The following is a 16,918-nucleotide window of genomic DNA, read 5'->3' as shown; positions in this document are numbered from 1 at the left end:
TGGGGTGTGTTCCTTGTAATCTGGGTGTGTCAATGTAGTAGTATTTCACATTACAACCAACATGTTTGGATCTGTTTGCCGTTATTACCCAAGGCAGGAAATCCCTCGCTAGAGCTAATACAGGGGCAGTTACAGCCACCACGACGGAGATAATAACGAGTATAAGTACTGGTCTTCTCTAGGCCATTGCTAGCGCCGTGTTTGCAGTTACACCTAATATGTTTAACTTCGAGAGTTTGGATTTCCTGCAGGTTTTTCGCGAAGGGTATCAACTCTGAGTATTTTGTAGCGCAGGAGGTGGATGGGGTGCTTGACCCTCATTTGGCCCAGAGGGGAATGGTGGGAGGGGGTGGGTTGGTTGGTTGGTTTGGGGGAGGGGACCAAACAGCAGGGTCATCGATCCCATCGGATTAAGGAAGAATGAGGAAGGAAATCGGCCTGCCCTTTCAAAGGAACGATTCCAGAGCGGCCCCCAAGTGTGGTTGTATGAATAAGGAACCAGAAGTCATCAAACAGCCACCTTTCACTATTTACTCTCATTTTCTTTACGTTACAGCCCATTCGATATTTTAAGGTCCTGAAGAACCTGCGACCTTTTCTCCCCTAACGCTGTTCGGAATGTAACTTCATTTTAAAGACCTCAGTCAACCAAACACTTTTAATACATTTAGAACCACATGTAATCTATTCCTGGTTTTAAATTGTGTTACACCATGTTCACGTATTTTAAAAACGTGTGAGTGAAGAGCAGGATGTTTGTACGGCCAACAGCTAGATCCCCGCTCTTATGGGGCGAGGTAATGAAATAAAATAAAAGCATTTTCCTATTACTCCCGAACAGGAATCAAATACGTTACTTACAGCACGCATTAGGTGACGAGAAACGAATATCTGATAAATCAGCCCTGACTACAGTAAAATCTTCAAGGTTCATATCTAACCAGAGAAAAACCCAAATTCCACTTATTTTTGTGTATTAGACCGTGGTACAATGTTACTTAATTACGAAGGATACCTTGTGAAGAACTGCGTAGTGCTTGATCCCACATAGCCGCAGCAGACAGTATCACGAGATCGGTAACACCCACCAGGTGTCCAAACATGTGGTTTGTCTGACAGAAGATGTTTCGCGACGACATGCAGCCGTTATCAAGTTCTATAAAACATGGAAAACATGGAAATCGTTACTTCACATTATTACACATAAAATTATGAATGGAGTTTAATTCCTGTCAATATTTTCGTCTAATATTAAATACCTTAACTTTAATATGCCATTAGGCAGAGCCAAAACAATAAGCCAACAGAAAACTTGCATTCTCAACGTAGAAGATTCTCCACTACACATATCATGCTATAATGTTCGTAATCCTCGGTGACGCTTAACACTCTCTCAGAGCTCTGTTTCCTAACGAAAGTCAATTTTTTTTCTCTCTTTTTGTCTTCAGTCTTCTGAGTGGTTTGGCGCTGCGTCACGCCATGGTTTCTTCTCTTGCCCCAGTCGCTTCATCTCAGAGTAGCACTTGCACTTTGCGTCCTGAATTATTATTCCCTGATGTCCAACACACGTTCTGTTATCCTGTCCCTTCTGTGAAGAACCTGCTATCTCCTCATACTTAATTTTCAAAATTATCCTGCATCGCCACGTCACAAACGCTTCGACTCTGTTCTCCTGCGGTTCTTCCACTGCCCATCACGCAGTACCATACAATCTGCCCTCGAATCGCGCAGTACGTTGATTTCTTGCTCAAATTAAGGACTTTGTTTGATACCAGTAGAGTCCTCTTGACCACGAATGCCCTCTTTACTTGTTATAGCCCACTTTCTATGTTCTCCTTGGTTTGTCCGTCATAAGTTATTTTGCTTCCCGGAAGCACAATTTCTTAACGTCGTCTACTTCGTCATTACAAACTCTGACGCTAAGTTTCTCGCTCTTCCGTTTCTTCTGCGTCCCATACTTTTTTCTTTTTCCAGTTTACCCTCAATTCACATTCTGCACTCATTAGACTCTTCATTCCCTTCAACAGTTCCTGAACTCTTCCTCACTTTCACTGAGGATAGCAATATAATCAGCAGGTCTTATCATAGATATTCTTTAACACTGAATTTTAATCCCATTCTTGAACCATTTTTTAATTCCTGTCACTGCTTCTTCGATGTGTAGACAGAACAGTATGGGCGAAAGATTCCATTAAAATCTTATAACCTTTTTAAACATCCTTTTTGTACTTAGTCTTCCAAACTTATTGTTCCCCCTCGGTTCTTTTACGTGTTATATTTTACCCCCCTTTGTCTATAAAAAAAACTAAACTCCTCCCGAACAGGTCATAAAGGTCCAAAGGTACAGTCAGGCCGCCGTGTCATCCTCAGCGCATAGGCGTCACTGGATGCGGATACGGAGGGGCATGTGGTCAGCACACCGCTCTCCCTGCCGTATGTCAGTTTCCGAGACCGGAGCCGCTGAGTTTCAATCAAGTAGCTCCTCAGCTTGCCTTACAAGGGCTGAGTGCACCCCGCTTGCCAACAGCACTCGGCCCTGATGGGCACCCATCCAAATGCTAGTCCAGCCCGACAGCGCTTAACTTCGGTGATCTGAAGGGAACCGGTGTTACCACTGCGGCAAGGCCGTTGGCGTCTTTGTCTATAGCTTAACCCTATTTTTCTCAGAATTTCGAACACTTTGCACCATTCAACATTGTCCTGGTAGAGTTTGAAAGCGGCCTCATTGTGGATGTTCATTTGGCCGACCGGTCAGATCATCAACATCCAGATTTGTGGCAGTGGCCCGATGTCAGACTGCATATTGACTCTAGGGCACACGTACTCGTCAGCAGTTTTCTGGTCGACCAAATGTGACGACCACAAGGGAGGATCATCATACTCTGCACCACACACATCGCAGCCCCGCCATATCAGCACCTGTCATACGGAAACAAGTAGCAGACTCCCTGCAACGTTCTGCCTCATCCTGCGCTATTGGTTGGAGTCTAACAGCAGCTGGACAGTGGAATTACCGTCCGACCTATGGGCTACTGTTAACACCACAACACAGACGGTTGCGTCTGGAGTGGTGGAGTAGGCGACCAGGGCCAACAAGAGCACAAGGAAGAGAAGGATCCACTAGTACGCTTACCGTATGTGAAGGCCGTCAGCGAACGTCCAGGCAACGTCCTCCAAGGTTTGAAACCGATTTTCCGCAGCAGCCACAGGATCTATAATATGAAAGATTCCACAAGCAAGGGCCAACAAGCTAAATACTGCAGGAGTACGTTGTGAATGCAGATCTACATAGGGGAAACAGGCAGTCCAGTTGGCACACGAATAGCGTAACATGATCGATATGTGCGAATAGCACAGCATAATAAATCAGCGATAGCGGAGCGCCACCGTTGCTGTGGACAGCCTGTCTTGTTCCAGGAAGCCCTCGTGCTCCCGAAAGAGTCGTGGACGCGGCAGCGCAAAATTCGCGAGCCGACTGAAATTGTGAAGCAGCCGGACCACGTCAACACAGAGGTCGGCTACAAACCTCAGCGTGCGAACCAGTCAACGAAACATGATCCATATGGGCTTTCGGAGCCAAAGGCCCACTTGTGTACTCTGCACGACTCAAAACTCAACTGGGAACATCAACACCGACATTGGGCTGTTGAAGACTGGAATCATGGTGCCTCGTAAGACGGACCAGTGTCGTTTCAAATTGTCTCGAGCGGATGGACGTGTACTGGTATGGAGACGAGCTCATAAATCCATGGAGCGTGCATGTCCGCAGGGGACTATTCAAGCTGGTGGAGGCTCTTTAATGGTGTGGTGCGTGTGCAGTTGGAGTGATATGGGACCCCTGATCTGTGTTCAGTTTTTGACGGGCTATCCACTGCGTCATCTTACGACTGACTCTTAGCGGGTGTGGTGGGGAGTTTCCCTTGTATTTCTGCATGAGACATTTCCATATATACAGTCTTTGTAACGTAATTAATTAGAACAGATTCGACAATACGATCGGTACAACAGAAACCGTCAAAAGTATTGTTGGCTGTCACTCCTTATTCCGTAACCGAAAAATCGTAAATAAAGTGGAATCTGAGCTCTGATACTATGGGGAAGAAGCACAATACCATTGCTCTTCACGTCTTTAAGGTAACTACGGCTCCTGGTATCAGATTTTTAAGATGTCTGTAAAACACGTATACCAAGTTTCACGGTACTTCCGAAGGTGATTTGCCTATTAGCAGCGAAGCAATAACAGTCCAAATACGTTGCGTGCTATAGGGCTAAAATGTACCCTACCACAATCACGTGACTTAAGCTGCATGAGATGTTGCGGATAGAATTGTCGTTCTGCGTATCCGAATGCTCACTCCATAGATATTTATACGCTACGGCATGGAAGCGACAGCCTAAACAAACGACTAGAGGGGAACTGTCAGTGCATTTCCGGGCACACCAGGAAGAAAACGAGCCCACCAGAAGCCAAGCGCCGATTTACCGGCTGTCGCCAATCACTGACAAGTCGGGCAGACCACGAATATCTTTTCTCCTGCCCTCCCCCTTCCATTATGACTAGCTTCTTATATTCTACGGCCAATAAAGTTTCAACAAAATGTGACGTACTGACACAAACCGTCTGCAATAAATACAGCCATCGTTCTATAATTAAAGTATTTTATACAATGAAGCGGTACAACGTCCAGAATAATTGTAATCATAACATGATGAACATTACAAATGTGTCTATGTCGAAACTGACTTCACAATATCTGGGCTTAGCACTTGCGACGGAAACACACGTTCTTAGAATCTATTGGAAGACTGGTTGTGATACATTTCACACTCCAACTGCCGGCCGCTGTGGCCGATTAGTTCTTGGCGCTTCAGTCCGGAGCCGCGCTTCTGCTGCGGTCGCAGGTTTGAATCCTGCTTCGGGCATGGATGTGTGTGATATCCTTAGGTTAGTTAGGTTTAAGTAGTTCTAAGTCTAGGGGACTGATGACCTCAGATGTTAAGTCCCATAGTGCATAGAACCATTTGAACACTTCAGTTGCTGATGCCTTAAGAGAAGTCCCAGCACAAGCAACAACGAAATGTCCATATTCTTTATATCGCTCCACGACTGTAAGACCATCTCGAACTGTAATTGTTGTGTCCGTCGGTGTAACGAGGTGGATGCCCACTCTAGAAGACATCAGAGGCTATAGGGTGATAAAACTGATGTGACAAAAGTCACGGGGTACCTCCTAATATCGTGTCCGAATTCCTTTTGCTTGGCGTAGTGTAGTCTCTCGACTTGGCATGGACTCAAGTCGTCGTTGGAAGTCTCCTGCAGAAATATTGATACTGGTGGCAGATTTTGTACACTGACTTATCTCTCGATTACGCCCCATAAACTTTCGATGGGCTTACCCTTTGTGGTGTGGTTGGCCAAATTGTTCACTCGCACGGGGTACCTCCTAATATCGTGTCCGACTTCCTTTTACTTGGCGTAGTGTAATCTCTCGACTTGGCATGGACTCAAGTCGTCGTTGGAAGTCTCCTGCAGAAATATTGATACTGGTGGCAGATTTTGTACACTGACTTATCTCTCGATTACGCCCCATAAACTTTCGATGGGATTACGCTTGGTGGTGTGGTTGGCCAAATCGTTCACTCGCACTGTTCTTCAAACCAATCGCGAACAATTGTGGCCTTCCATATTTTTCGGAAATATGGAGTCCATGAAAGGCTGCAAATAGTCTTCAAGTAGCGAAACATAATCATTTGCATTCAGTGATCGATACGGTTGGACCAGAGGACTCAGGCCATTCCATGTAGAGACAGCCTACACCATTCTGGAGCCACCACCAGCTTGCACAGTGCCTTGTTGACAACTTGGTCCATGATTTCGTGGGGTCTGGCTACATTCGAACCTACCATCAGCTCTTACCAAATGAAACCGAGACTCATCTGGCCGGGCCACGGTTTTCCAGTCGCCTAGGATCCAACCGATATGGTGACAGGTTGAGGACAGGCGCTGCAGGCCATGTCGTGCTGTTAGCAAAGGCATCCTCGTCGGCCGCCAGCTGTCATACTCCATTAACGCCAAATTTCACCGCACTGTTCTGACCGAAACGTCCGTCGTACGACCCACATTGATTTCTGCAGTTATTTCACTCAGTATTGCTTGATATTTTACGTACATACTTTATGAGTGGGCCTGGTAGTCTGTTGGTAAAATGTGTGCCTGAAAACGTTTTCTTTATCTTGCAATATATCTGAGAAATACCAATCAAACTATAAGATTAACTTCTCGCAGCTGGGCTTCAGTACAGTAAAATTTTGTGAATGACACCGTGGACGCCTTTGACTGTAAAATTATTTATTTGGAAAATTCAGTAATGCAGTTTCTACAGTATGGACATTATCAAGCGGAACTAACTGCTCTTTAGAACTTGACAAAACATGAAAATCATCTGACATGATATAACACAAAGCTGACTTCATTGTGTTGTGTCCCTTATTACAAGTCTCCTTGTTATGCTACACTCTTTGGACTGCGCTGTAAATATGTTGCTCATATTCTGCATAAATTTTGCTGGCATCCGTAATACTGGGTGGGAAAATGATTCCATATTTGTTTTTGTTTCATATAAAACAGAAGGTGATTCGTCACATGGTATTCGGCGAACTCACATCGGTTTGTTACTGATTACGAATCTATGTGTGAAATTCTCGATTTAAATGTATTGTAAGTACATTGGGACATGCATCTCCGATGCAGCGATGAAGTCGGGATTTACCCGTACGACCATTTCACGAGTGTACCGTGAATATCAGGAATCCGGCAAAACATCACATCTCCGACATCCCTGCGGACAGGATCAACGACAACTGAAGAGAATCGTTCAACGTGGCAGAAGTGGAACCCTTCCGCACATTGTTGCAGACTTCAATACTGGGCCATCAACAAGTGTCCGCGCGAACCATTCAACGAAACATCATCCATATGGGCTTCCGAAGCAGATGGCCCACTCGCGGATGCTTGATGACTGCACGACACAATGCTTTACGCCTCGCCTGGGCCCGTCGACTCCGACATTGGTCTGATGATGACTGAAAACATGTCGCCTGCTCGGACGGACAAGTCTCGTTTCAAATTGTATCGAGCGGATGGACGTGTACGGGTATGGAGACAACCTCATAAATTCATGGAGCCTGCATGTCCGCAGAGGACTATTCAAGGTGGTCGAGGCTCTCTAATGGTGTGGGGCGTGTGCAATGGGAGTGACGTACAGTACATCCACACTCTACAAACCAACGTGAAAGGCATGGCATACAGCGGTAAGAAGTAGAACCATTCAAAGTATTATTACATACTCATTTCATGACAAGATGTACTATCGTCGCCAACCAATTCTGTCAGAAGTTGCTGACGTGCATTTCTGCAATAAAAGCGAGAAAGTTCGTGAAACGAATACAAATGAAAAACAACAATAATAATAAAAAGTAGAATGACAGTAATATACTTACAACGCATTTAAATTGAGCAATTCACCGTCGATTTCGAGAGCAGTATCAAATACACCTGGTTCCACAGAAAATCATAGGATAGGACAAAACCAGCTTCTGTTTGATGCGAAACAAAATATGTAAACATTTACTCCGTACAATATTATGGATAAAAGGAAACATCAAGGAGATTACGAGGAACATATACACAATAAAATTCAAAGTGTGCAATATACACACGAAGTTGTAATTAGGAACACAATATTATAAAACGTGGCTCTATTGTGCATGTAGCCAAAACAAATGTGGAGGACTTTAAATCACCCATTAAGAAAACGAAATGATGGATTGTTAAATTGGCAACGAACCAAGGTCGTGTTACCGGATGTCCCTATAAAAAACAAGAATCAGAAAGGTGGGATGATTTACAATGAATTTAAACCTTGTCAAAGGTAAAGATAAAATGGAAGTATTATATGTACAAGAGATACGACTTCTTGGACTTGTACTTAAAAACAGTAATAATAATAGGTAAAACGAAACAGAATAAAAGAACATTTAAAACAAGATGCCGGAACACTGATGTTTAAAAGAAACACTTTCCTGACACTATAACTGGAAGGACCTGTCCTAGGATGGGGAGTATGTTGTTAAAGGTGGAGACGTTGGCCGGTGAGAACCATAGGAACGTGGTGCATAGTATCGATGGGGTAGGAATGGCTGTTGGCACAGAAGAAGGGTGGAGTAGAGTGGAGCGAGGGAATTACTGCTGAGGCTAATAGCTGATGGGGAAACGATGTTGAGTAAAGAAAGGCAGGAGAGGATAAAAAGGGGGGAGGGTAAGGAAATATGTGGGGAGGAGAGACAGGTAGCTCCGATGAAGTGGAATGGGTAGAATGGACTTATAGCTGGTAGGATGGGCAAATATCAGGGCGGAGGTTGTGATCTGGGAGGGAGAGATGACTGTATTTTCTTTGGGAGAGTATGTGGAGGGTGTGAAGGAGGAAGGTTGGGGATATGTGTTGGTAAAAGCGCGGACAGCAGGAGAGGATTGGAAAGGAGAGGGGAAACTGTAGGATGATTGGACCAGAGTCTGCGGATGGTGTGGATTGTTCGGAGATTTTCAGTGGAAGTGAGTAAGGACGCTGCTTTGACTGGAGCGGTTTAAACAGACATGCGGACCAATCACAGTTGAAGGCACTGAGGTGACGCGAATCCGGCGTCCTCTGGTGAGATGGCGTATGGCGATCCCTCGCTAGTAGCGGCTCGAGGTGGCCGGTTTAAATGTCTCTTCTGCGGAGATACGAGTGACGCGAGCGACACTCCGTGTGCGGTCGACGAAGGCACCGTCGATGGCGCAGAACTCGCTGCTCACCTGTTACTGTCCAAGGAAAGCTGTTGTTTCGAGACAGCTGGATCAGAGATATTCATTGAAAGGAACTTTGCCGTTCCACATCTCGCATCACTAGTCACCCAGCTGGTCTAACCTTGAGGTTCTCCATGAGATACACACTCCTCGATGAATAGGTATCACCGATATCCTATCTGACAATCACTCGCTGCACTTCTTCTGCGAAGCTTCCGAACGGACATTGGCGCCGCCATTTGTCTTCGATCACAAACTTGTGATTAAGTAGCCGGTCATTAGCAAGCAGCATGGCAAGACTTCAATCGACAGGGTCGGCACTCCTAGAACAACTTGTCGCACTTGTAGATAGTTTTACGGTATTTGTGCCAAGCCACACACTGTGATCTTAGGAAAGCAGCTATGTGCACCGATTCAGCGATTGGTCTAGGTTGTGTACAGAGTGGTCCAACCTACCGGAAAACCTCGTCTGCAGTAGTGACAGAAATCACAGTCAGCACATCTCAGTGGTTCCGATGCGTTACTGAAGACAACAGCACAGACCTCCTCTCGTAGATTCTGTATTTTAAAGGATCTAAGTTCATCTTCTTTATGGTGGTGCAGAACTTCATAGCTCACAGGTCCTCTTGATGTTTGGCCTCAGACACTCACAAAGATTCAAAGGTTGAATCGCCAAATGCACGCTGTAAGCACCAAGGAACCAATCTTTGACTTCACAAAGTACAGCTCTTATTGGAAAATACTACTTATTATACTTATTGGAAAATACTACTTATTATAGGATAAATACTACGTTTTGTGGTAAATTATAGACGTAACAATCTCATCAGCAGTGACTGAACTGCTACTTTCTCGTCTTGTGCGTATCTGTCAGCAGTTTCCACGAAGTTCACGAGAAGAAAAGATCCAGAGTAACAGGATTTGGTGTCGTGGCTGTGTCGCACGAGAATGTCTATCCACGGTACATATGGAAACGATCACGTATCGAACAACTGCTGAGTCGGCGAGAACGAAAAAGACGCACCACATTGCTAGGTTCCTTGAGATCGACCAGAGTAGGGAGGATGTTGGAGTGATACCTTCTGTGATTGGAAATAGCTGTTTATGTTTGTATCACGCTTTTGTATGTCCATTCTCTTAATATTACGTACCACGTAAAGGAATATCAGTCATTCTTAAGGATATCTAAGCTGTTTTTTATATATGCGAATTTGCTACATTACCTATATTTTTTAATCCACTGCGTCTTCCAGTGTTGATTATATTATGTCAGAACGCACCCATATCCGAAATTTAGTTCGGGAACGCAGTTTCAAGAGAGTGCATTGCGTGTCAGTTCAAGCGTAACCCAGTCGAGAACGGCGCTAAATGCGAGCACTATTCCACTTTTCGTTGGAACAAGCGCCTGTCGCCAAAGAGCGTGAAATGCGAGGATACAGCCAAACACTTTGAGGTGCAGAGAGGCCTCTAGCGGGTGGACGTGGAACTACACTGCCTCGCCTCGGTTGCCCGCCCGTTTAAACTGATCCAGTGTGTATTGATCCTGCGCGAGGAGCACGTTCGCGGGTGACAAGTGCGATACATACCAGAAGAGAGTTGCTGTTCACAATGAAGCGGGTAAGTGTGGATTACGTATTTTATTCTAAACCGCTCTAGAAGTGCGATATACAACAAGGCTCCTATCTCTGCTGAGACATCCCATTCGCTGAATGGGACACGAACAACATTGATAGTACACTCATTTTATATTTAGTAGTAGCTGACGAAAGGAATCGTCCGGCGATCTCTTCAGCTTTGTGTCTGCTTCTTTTCCAGAATAATAAAAGAGGTGAGCTATCGTTTATAATTATGTTGCTCCATATATTACGACCTTCAAAACTTGAATTATTGTTGTAGTAGGTTCGATCGCACTTCAAAGAGCAGCTGGCTTGATAGGTCCTACGTTGTTTTTCAAAAAGTTGGGTTTTGTGAGCATATAGAGACGAGAACATTTATTTGCGTAAGGTGTGAGTGAAATACAAGACCTTCATTTGGCCAATTGTGTAGACGGAATTATCGTGATTGAGACGATTATATGGTACAAGCTGCTCATACATTCACGTTAGTGTCAATAAAATCGAATCAGTCTTCGCGGTATAATTTAAGAACATTCCGGACGTTTCGACGCTATTGACACATCCGAATTCTCAAATTTTTATTTCATTCTGTGCAGTGCGATATACTTCTAAATATAATACTCCTGAATTGTGTATATGGTCGATGACAAATATTTTAGCAGTAAAAAAGTGCGTGAGAGTATATCAAGACGGCTTAGATATGAAGCATAGAACCAGTATTACATTATTCGGTGATTAGTGTAATTTATAGTAAATGCCTCAATCCTATCGGCGAAGTCGAAATATTGACGAGAAAGTTGGGTATTCGGCAGCGGAATGCGTAAATTTTTATAACAGTATCACAAACATATTTGCTGTGTTTGCAAATATTTTCCATTTTTGGGATTTTATGAGTCTAGTAACAATACAGTGTTGGTATGGTACACGTATGCGAATGTTTTGGCCGCTCTGTGCTACAATAAACATAACCGACGTTCATAAAAACAAACTTCCACGTATTTTCTACGGTGGCCACATATGTGATGGTTAAAGATTAAAAGCAAAGCTTTGATAATTGCAGCTTTTATGAAATATTCTACATTAATAAGAAGATTCATCGAAATAAAGTTCCTTCGCAGGCAAAAGGCTTGATCTCAGGAACGACACAGGTATTAGGTTATAGGAAGTTAGCTTGTCTTTCGGCGCTGAAACAATTCGTTTCTCACAGCTTTGGATATTCTGTCGTTTCTGGCATATTGCACATTTCATGGCTATTTTATGCCCTTTACTTTAGATCCAGACATGCATTCCAGTGGCGTTCATCGGGAGCTCTTAACCTTTTCTATCATATTCATAGGCCTGTGTAGTCTGTTTCAAACAGCAAATAGCTACAGAAATACATGGAAGATTTTCACATATACTGATTTTATTGTATATAGAAACTTCTCGTATTTCAACGTGTTATTTTAGTATAATGCACGTAACAAGTAACTCTTGCTGTTTGTTACAAAAAGTGGTTGCAAAGGACTATGTGAAATATTTTGGAAGTATGTGTGCCTGGTTATGCGGCTCATTGACGTTTTTTTAATAGAATTCTGAGATGATGATCCCGAATAATCAAAACGAGACTTTGATATCAAGTTTAGCCAGAAATAGTTTGCCTTGCAAGTATCGGACGTATCTGAAACAGGAAGTTACGAGAAGGAAGCGAGAAATAAGAGAACGCGCTCAGTAAATGATAAATGCCAAATATCGTAATTTATCTGCGCAGTATGCCGGCTTTTGCGGTATGATTTGCGTTGACTTTAAGCGTCTGACAGTTCAGTTTCTTTAGCAACACTATTAGGCTCTCCCATATGTCACACAAACCCGTCACCATTCGTGAGGCTTTCCTTTGTATATGTTCAGTATCCCCTGTTAGTCTTTGGTTTGAATCCCACGCACTTGAGTGATTTCCTAAGGTGGGTCAATCTCCCTTGTAGCCTGATTCCCTGGTATTCTACTAATTAACTGAAATTTGCCACTCGCTTTACGCAGACCTTCCATATACCACCACCAATACCCAGGTATTTGAGTTCACAGATTCTAGTAAAGATTCAGTGATAATTTAGTCATAAGATAACCATTTATTTTGTTTTATTTTTGTATTCCATTTTTACATTTTCGAACATTTAAAACAAGTTGCTTATCTCTACAACACTTTGGAATCTTATCAAGATTCGACTGAATATTAGTGCGTCATTTTGTAGTGAGATGGATTAAAGACAACTTCATCAACTGCAGAAAGCCTGAGATTACTATGAATATCTTTCGCCAGATTATTAATACAGGGTGGCGCAGGGAAACGGGAAATTTCGAAATTACGTCATTTCCATGAATAAATTCATGAAACTAGTAATTTATTAACGAAAGTGAATGTATTCAGTATGTCTTTACCATCAAAATGACCAAAAGTGTCTCTTTACTTTTTAAAGATGACATCGGAAAGATGTGCTCCCGTTCGGCGTTCACACTCTAACAGCCTGTTATGAAAACTCTGGAATTCGCGGTGTAGCAAAACTTGGGGAATAGCAGTGATTTCGTTTTCAATGTTCTCCTTCAGTTCATGGATTGTTGCAGGACGTGTACGGTACACCTTGCCTTTAAGATATCCCCACAGGAAGAAGTCGCACACACTAAGATCAGGGGATCTCGCAGGCCATGCAAAGTCACCGTTACGTGAAATAATGCGTCTTCCAAATAATTGACGAACTGCTGCCATCGATTGTCGAGCAGTGTGTGATGTGGCTCCGTCCTGTTCAAACCACATGTTTTCGACGTTGAGATTAAGCTCGTACAGTCTCGGTGTACCTTGGCGCTATGTAGTGGTCTCTGGTGAAACTCGAAAGGATTGTCCTGTGCCCAATAACGAAAATTCTGTTTGTTCACGAATCCATTCAGGTGGAAATGGGCTTCGTCTGATATCCATAAGTTACCAAGGAAATTCGCGCCCTCGTTGATTTTAGCCAATATCTGGCTACTAAACTCCATACGTGACGCTGGGTCTTGTTCATGTAAGTGTTGCACAATCTGCAGCTTATAGGGATGGAAGTCTAATTCGTGCAGTATTCTTTATAAGCTTCGTCGCTAAATCCCTAGCGAAGATGCTTGTTGTCGAACGGAGCGGCGAGGACTTCTCTCGATTGCAGCTCTAGCAGCTGCAATGTTGTCTGGGGTACGAACCGTTGGAATGCCACCTGGAGGTTTCTTTTTCAAGGCAGATCCTGTTTCTTCAAAATTACGCACTCACGTTGTAATCGCATGCGTAGATGGGACACGTCCATGACGTCCAAGCTGGTAATGCTGTCGAAATGTTCTCTGTGCGGCAGTCGCACTATCACTATTTTTGTAAAACGCTCTCAGCTACTGCACGTTCCGCACCAGTCCAATTCTCCATGATTACTAAATGGCAATACGTTCACATCAATTGTGCAAAGTTTCGAACATCTGCCGGCGCTACAGTGCTGCCAACTGTAACGTTCAAAATTTCGGTTCCCCTGCGCCATCCTGTATTTAATCTGGACAGCACTGGTGCAACACACTTCTCTTTGGTATACCTGAAATTATTTCAGCATCTGTCGATGACTCTCCATGTTGCGTCTTCCCTACCTAGAAATTTTTAATCAAACTTAGATTGCTACCCCATAAGATCATACTTCCATTTAAAACAAGAGTATAGTACCGAGTCAAATGCTTTTCGGAAAGCAGATTATGCACCTACCTTAACTGCCTTGATTCATGGCTCTTGGGATGGTATGTGAGAATAGCTCGAGTTGAACCTAGGATGATCAATGTTTTCAGAATGGATGGTGATTGGCATGGATGAGGTCATTCTTCTAGAGATATCTAATTACATTTTAGCTCAGAATATAAGATTCTACAAAGATGGGAGTCAAGGATATTGGACGGGAATTTCGTGGATCACTTCTATTACCGTTCTTGTAGACGGGCGTGTCCTGTGCTTGCTCCAAGTACTGGGTTCAGTGTGTTGTTTAAGGGGTCTACGATATTTTATAGGGAAGCGGAGCTAGCACAGCCGCAGATTCAATATCGAATAAGATAGGGATTCCACCCTGTTCTGGAGCTTTCTTCAATTTTAGCTATTTCAGCTGTTACTCAGCACCGACACTAACATACATTTCATTCATCTTTGCTGTGGTGGGAGAATAAACTTGGGAAATACTCATGGATTTTCCTCTGTAAAGGAACATTTGAATGCAGAGTTCAGAATTTGTGCTTTAGCTTTGCTACCCTCGATTTCAGTTCTTGGTTTGTCCGTGAGTGTCTGGACACAAACTTTGGTGCCACTACCACCTTTATATACAATCAGAATTTGTTTGGGTTTAATGAGGGATCTCTCTAAAATATTTTGCTACTGTAATCGTTGTAGGTGTCACTCATGGTCCTCTTGACAACTAAACGCCTTTGTATTCAGCATTTCTATGTAACATCATGTTTTGTTTTACACCTATCATGGAATACACGTTCTCTCTTTAGTACTTTCCTTACTATAACTGCGGACAGTGGAGAGTTTCTCATACTATGAACAGTTCCTTACACAAATATCTAGACAGTTCGTGGCCAACTATTCTTTTAAATTTGAGCCCCAGTTATTCTACATGCTACTGTCGAGAGCTACAGGTTTCAATTGCCTCATTGAGATATGAAATTGCCGCCTCTTATCTAGTTCGCCGACTGTACAAATCTTTAGAGTTGTCTTAGTTGCTCCTTATTCTTTATCAGTACTCGTGATAACTGATACAAGTTTCAATATGGACATTTTCAAAGTTGTCAGGTCTGTTTGTTGTCATTAGATCCAATAAATTTCCACCATCTGTGGGCTTCTGAACTATGCTTTCTAGGTAGGCATATGGTGTGATTTCACGCCCACCACTAACATAACTGTAATTATTCCAATTGATTTATAATTCACCAAAGTCTTCTCTGATGATGACTGTAGGATTTGTAAACATACTGAACTGTAATCTTCTCTGAAGCAGACGGTTACATCTAGAGATGAATCTAATAATCGACAGAAAGAGTTAAAGCCTGCATTTTACCATCTGGCACTTACAGTACCGTTCTTGCTACGTCTCGCTCCACGAAGGACATGGCCACGAAGATTTGCGACCTCAGATTTACCATTGTAGTTGTAAAATCGCCCACTATCACAGTAGCGTACCTGTCGCCTTCTCCTCCAGCAGTGAACAAGCCACCAAATCTTCGCCTCCAGTGGCGAAATCGCCTGCTACACAACAGCCAGGTCAGAAAGGACAGAAGTAATACTCCCGTGAAGACTTTCTGCGTCCCTCCAGCCAACAGACATCTGTGTCTTCATCTACCAACTGCAGAGGCTGTAAGAAATCAAAGGCAAACGTCTCCTCATTCCCAACTAGGAGACGATCCTCAACGGCATCGCCACGTAATACCCTCAACCGGCCGGCCTCGGTTTTGCCAGTGCGCTCTGCCAACAATTTTTATGCCCTGGGATCTACAGGCTGACCCAGTGAGAATGTCGACGCCTATAAAGACCTGACGGAATAGGACCTTCGAGCCTCTGCGCCCTGTATCAATGAGTCTTCGGCTGGCTCTCGGCAGCCGCCTAGGTGACTACCCTTCCTTTGTTCCGTCCTCCCAATCCCCGTTACGACTCTTCTTCACTGGAACATTCGCGCATTAGATCCAACAAGGAGGAATTACGTTGCTCTTGGAATCGCAGCGTCCACTTATTCTCTGCCTCGAATAAACAAAATTGCGTCCTCCCGACTGCTTTGACCTCTCGCATTTCCTTCCTGTCCGCTTTGACCTTCGTTCCGAGAACGGCATTCCATCTCATGGGGGAGTCATGCTGTTCATCTGGGACGAAGTTCATAGCAAAATCATCTCCATGAGCACTCGGCTGCAAGCTATTGCAGTCCGCATTATCCTTCCTCGCTTCACATATTCTCTTTTTAACATCTACATCCCTCTGCCATTCTGTTTCACGAGCGTAGACTTCCTCTAACTAACTGATCAACTTCTTCACCTCTTTTTGCTGCTCTGTGACTGTAAAGCACACCATCCTCTTTGGGTCTCTTCCAGGCCTGCCGGCCGCGGTGGTCTCGCGGTTCTAGGCGCGCAGTCCGGAACCGTGCGACTGCTACGGTCGCAGGTTCGAATCCTGCCTCGGGCATGGATGTGTGTGATGTCCTTAGGTTAGTTAGGTTTAAGTAGTTCTAAGTTCTAGGGGACTAATGACCACAGTAGTTGAGTCCCATAGTGCTCAGAGCCATTTGAACCATTTGAATCTTCCAGGCCCTGTCAGAGAGATGCCCTCTTGGCTGACATTCTCAATCAACTCAACCTCATCGCTTCAGATTCCACAAACCGCTGTACCCATTTGGACCTCTCGTCCTCCACTGCCCAGCTTGCCATCGTCTCGAGTGGTCTATTTTCTCTG

At 43.9% G+C, this 16,918-nt stretch overlaps 1 protein-coding gene and 1 pseudogene across 1 annotated transcript in view; one reads left to right on the top strand and one right to left on the bottom strand.

Moving 5' to 3' along the window:
* Positions 1 to 2,518: 2,518 nt before the first annotated feature.
* Positions 2,519 to 2,633, bottom strand: LOC126279307 (5S ribosomal RNA; annotated as a pseudogene).
* Positions 2,634 to 10,378: 7,745 nt separating this feature from the next.
* The window catches only part of LOC126278722 (histone-lysine N-methyltransferase SETD1A-like), a 493,303-nt gene continuing 486,763 nt past the window's right edge, over positions 10,379 to 16,918 (top strand). The window contains exon 1 of the mRNA XM_049978997.1: positions 10,379 to 10,462. Coding sequence (XP_049834954.1) covers positions 10,454 to 10,462 — 9 coding nt within the window. The 5' untranslated portion in view covers positions 10,379 to 10,453. The remainder of the gene's footprint in view (positions 10,463 to 16,918) is intronic.

The sequence above is a fragment of the Schistocerca gregaria genome, chromosome 6, assembly GCF_023897955.1.
Source record: "Schistocerca gregaria isolate iqSchGreg1 chromosome 6, iqSchGreg1.2, whole genome shotgun sequence".
Taxonomy (NCBI): Eukaryota; Metazoa; Arthropoda; class Insecta; order Orthoptera; family Acrididae; genus Schistocerca; species Schistocerca gregaria.
The sequence above is the reverse complement of the archived record's forward strand: the minus strand, read 5'-3'. Positions and strand labels throughout refer to the sequence as shown.